The sequence below is a fragment of the Antechinus flavipes genome, chromosome 3 (genome assembly GCF_016432865.1).
Source record: "Antechinus flavipes isolate AdamAnt ecotype Samford, QLD, Australia chromosome 3, AdamAnt_v2, whole genome shotgun sequence".
Taxonomy (NCBI): Eukaryota; Metazoa; Chordata; class Mammalia; order Dasyuromorphia; family Dasyuridae; genus Antechinus; species Antechinus flavipes.
In genome coordinates, this window is record NC_067400.1 from 554,794,185 (window position 1) to 554,797,423 (window position 3,239).

Sequence of the window (3,239 nt, forward strand, 5' to 3'; positions counted from 1 at the left end):
GTTTCTTAAGGACATAACCACACCTTTATGGATACCAGACATTTGATTTTTATTGTGGCAAATCATGGGCTTTGAACTAAGATTTATTAAATTCTAGTTTTCTGAGTGAATCACCCTACATTAAATTCACTCACTTCATTTTTTGGGAACCAGATTGACCAAATATTTTAAATCTTAGGCTGCTGGTCACTTCCATGCTTAATTTTCCCCCTTTTTTCTGGCTAACCATATTCCCTTTCCACAGAGCAGAAGCAATCTTAGAGAGAACCCAAGATGCCATTAGAATCTAAATTGAATAAGGACTTTTGGAAGGAGAGGTCTTTTAAGTGATTATATTACAGGTATCTCCACCTGAGATACCTGACATTTGTTCTTTTTCTGACTTACAGGTATTCTGTTTCAATTTCTGTAACATTTTTTCAAAAACACCTTGATGATTGCCTTATGGATTTGCTTGGTTCTCACACTATCGATAACTGGATTTACTTCAGGGGGCAAAAGAAGGAAGGCATCAGACATTGTGGTGTGAACAAATGGGGGTGCCTTCTTTCCCCACCTATGAACAACAGACAGTCCAATGAGAGGGATATAGAAGATAGCCACAACAATAATGTGGGAAATACAGGTGCTAAAAGCCTTGTACCTCTCCTCTGGGGAGGCAATGCTGAGCACAGAATGAATAATCAGCACATAGGAGACACCAATCAAAGGAGCATCCAAACCAAATGTAGAGAGGACCCCCAAAAGTCCATAGATGCTGTTGACCCTGATATTGGAGCAGGAACATTTGATCATATCAGAATGGTAGCAGTGGGAGTGAGAAAGAATATTATCCCTATAGAATGACAGTTGCTTAAGAAGCATAAAGAGGGGAATCATAAACAGAATACCTCTTGCCACTATCATCAGTCCAATCTGTATGATTCTGGTTGGAGTGAGGATGTTTACATATCTCAATGGGTTACAGATAGCAATGTAGCGATCAAAGGCCATGGCCAAGAGCACCGAGGACTCCATGATAGTGAGGGAATGAATGAAGAACATTTGGCTAAGGCAAGCATTCCAACCAATCTCTTGAATATTAAGACAGAGGACACCAAGAGTAGTGGGCAGAGTGGAGAGGGACAGGTACATGTCAGTGGCTGAGAGCATGGAAAGCAAATAGTACATGGGCTCATGAAGGCTTTGATTGGTGATGATGATGAATAGGATCATGCTATTCCCAGAGATGGCAATGGCATAGAGGAAGCAGAAGGGAACAGAGATCCAGGTGTGGAAAACTTCCAGGCCAGGAATTCCGGTTAGCAGAAATGTCAGAGATGTGATTGTTTTATTTGACAAAAGTGACATGATGAATTGAGAAGATAGCATTCAAAAAGAAAATCTTCCAACCTGTAACAGCAAAGAAAATGATAGGAATCTAGGGATATTGATGACAAATCCAAGAAGATCTTGTAAATGCATTTCCTTTTATGCTCCAATTCAATTGACATTGAAAGGGAGTAGGAGCTGAGTCAGAATATTATCTATCCATTTTAGATACAGCTGTGATGATGATTTTGGTGATGATCATGAAGAAAGACCCAGAAAAAGGAAATGAGGGATGAACATCATGAATATTAGATCATCTACCATATTGCTAAAACAACTAAAGGAATTTTAAAATAGGAAGAGGAGGTGAATCAAGTTAGCTCTCTTCAAATATTTTAATGAAATATAATCACTTTCATTTCAACAAGGATAAAGAAAGATTTATTCTGCTTGGCTCCAGATGGAAGTATCAGAATCAACACTCCTATTAAATAGTCCTACCAAATACCTATCCTTACATTTTATGTTCCTTAGTAGAATGGCTCCCAAACATTTGTTTTTGTTGTTAGTACAAAACATGTTTGAAGATTTCTGTCATTGTATGAAAACTTATTACATTATAAGCAACTCCAAATGTGGAAAGTCATTCCATGTCTACAGCTACATTATCCCTTGCACTCCTGTTTCTATTTTTCCCCTCCTTCTATGAAAACTTATTACATTATAAGCAACTCCAAATGTGGAAAGTCATTCCATGTCTACAGCTACATTATCCCTTGCACTCCTGTTTCTATTTTTCCCCTCCTTCCCTCCACCCCCTCCCTCAGATGGCAGGAAGTCCTATACATGTTAAATATGTCACATTATATCCTATGTACAATATATGTGAGCAGAACCGAAGAGTTCTTTTGTTGCACAGGAAGAATTGGATGCAGAAGGTAAAAATAACCTGGGAAGAAAAACAAAAATACAAACAGTTGACATTCATTTCCCAGTGTTCTTTCTCTGGGTGTAGCTGCTTCTGTCCATCATTGATCAATTGAAACTGAGTTAGATCTTCTCTTTGTCAAAGAAATCCACTTCCATCAGAATACATCCTCATACAGTATTGTTGTTGAGGTATATAATGATCTCCTGGTTCTGCTCATTTCACTCAGCATCAATTCATGTAAGTCTCTCCAAGCTTCTCTGTATTCATCCTGCTGATCATTTCTTACAGAACAATATCTTATTTACCTTTAAATAAATTTTAATTTTTTCAATTGATACTCCATCTTCTCTTCCTTCCAATCCCCTTCTCCACTGCAAAAGAAATTTAAAAATAAACCTCTGTAACAAATGTATACAATCAACCAAATAATCTCTCACTTTGGCAACCATACATACTTATGTAAATGTCCATATAATATTTAAGTATGTATATATCATATATAGAAGATATATCAAGAAACTGACCACAAGAGAGGATAGCTAAGTGTGCCTTAGTAGAGAAATCCTGAAACATTTATGGGAATATAATACTCCCTAGAGCAAGAAGGAAGGGCACTGAGGGGAACATCTCAGCCTTAAGTGAGCCTTTTGTTTTCAAGCAGATCAGTTGTTCAAGTGGATTTTCATCACGGGGGGATGGTCTTTATAAGCCTCACCTTATTGTATCCAATCAGAAAGCCAGTTATGATGTCAAACCTCAGGTTTTATTTCCCCTATATTATAGATTTTTACTAAATCCTCTTTAGCATTATCCCATCATGCCTTCCCCCATTATGGTTTCTTTCTTCTCACCCATCCTCCTATCCCCATAACCTCATGGTGTCTTCTTGTTATAAATAACTCTTTTAGGGTGATAAATCCCTTTTTAGGTTAGCCTGCCAGTCTGTTGTGTAATCTACTTCCTTTACTTATCCCCTCTTTGAGTTGATTAAATTTTT

At 37.5% G+C, this 3,239-nt stretch overlaps 1 protein-coding gene across 1 annotated transcript; it reads right to left on the reverse strand.

Moving 5' to 3' along the window:
• Nucleotides 1-399: 399 nt before the first annotated feature.
• Nucleotides 400-1,371, reverse strand: LOC127557419 (olfactory receptor 51F1-like). The gene has a single exon (XM_051990745.1). The coding sequence runs from the start codon at nt 1,369-1,371 to the stop codon at nt 400-402; it is 972 nt and encodes a 323-aa protein (XP_051846705.1).
• Between the last annotated feature and the right edge of the window lie 1,868 nt (nt 1,372-3,239).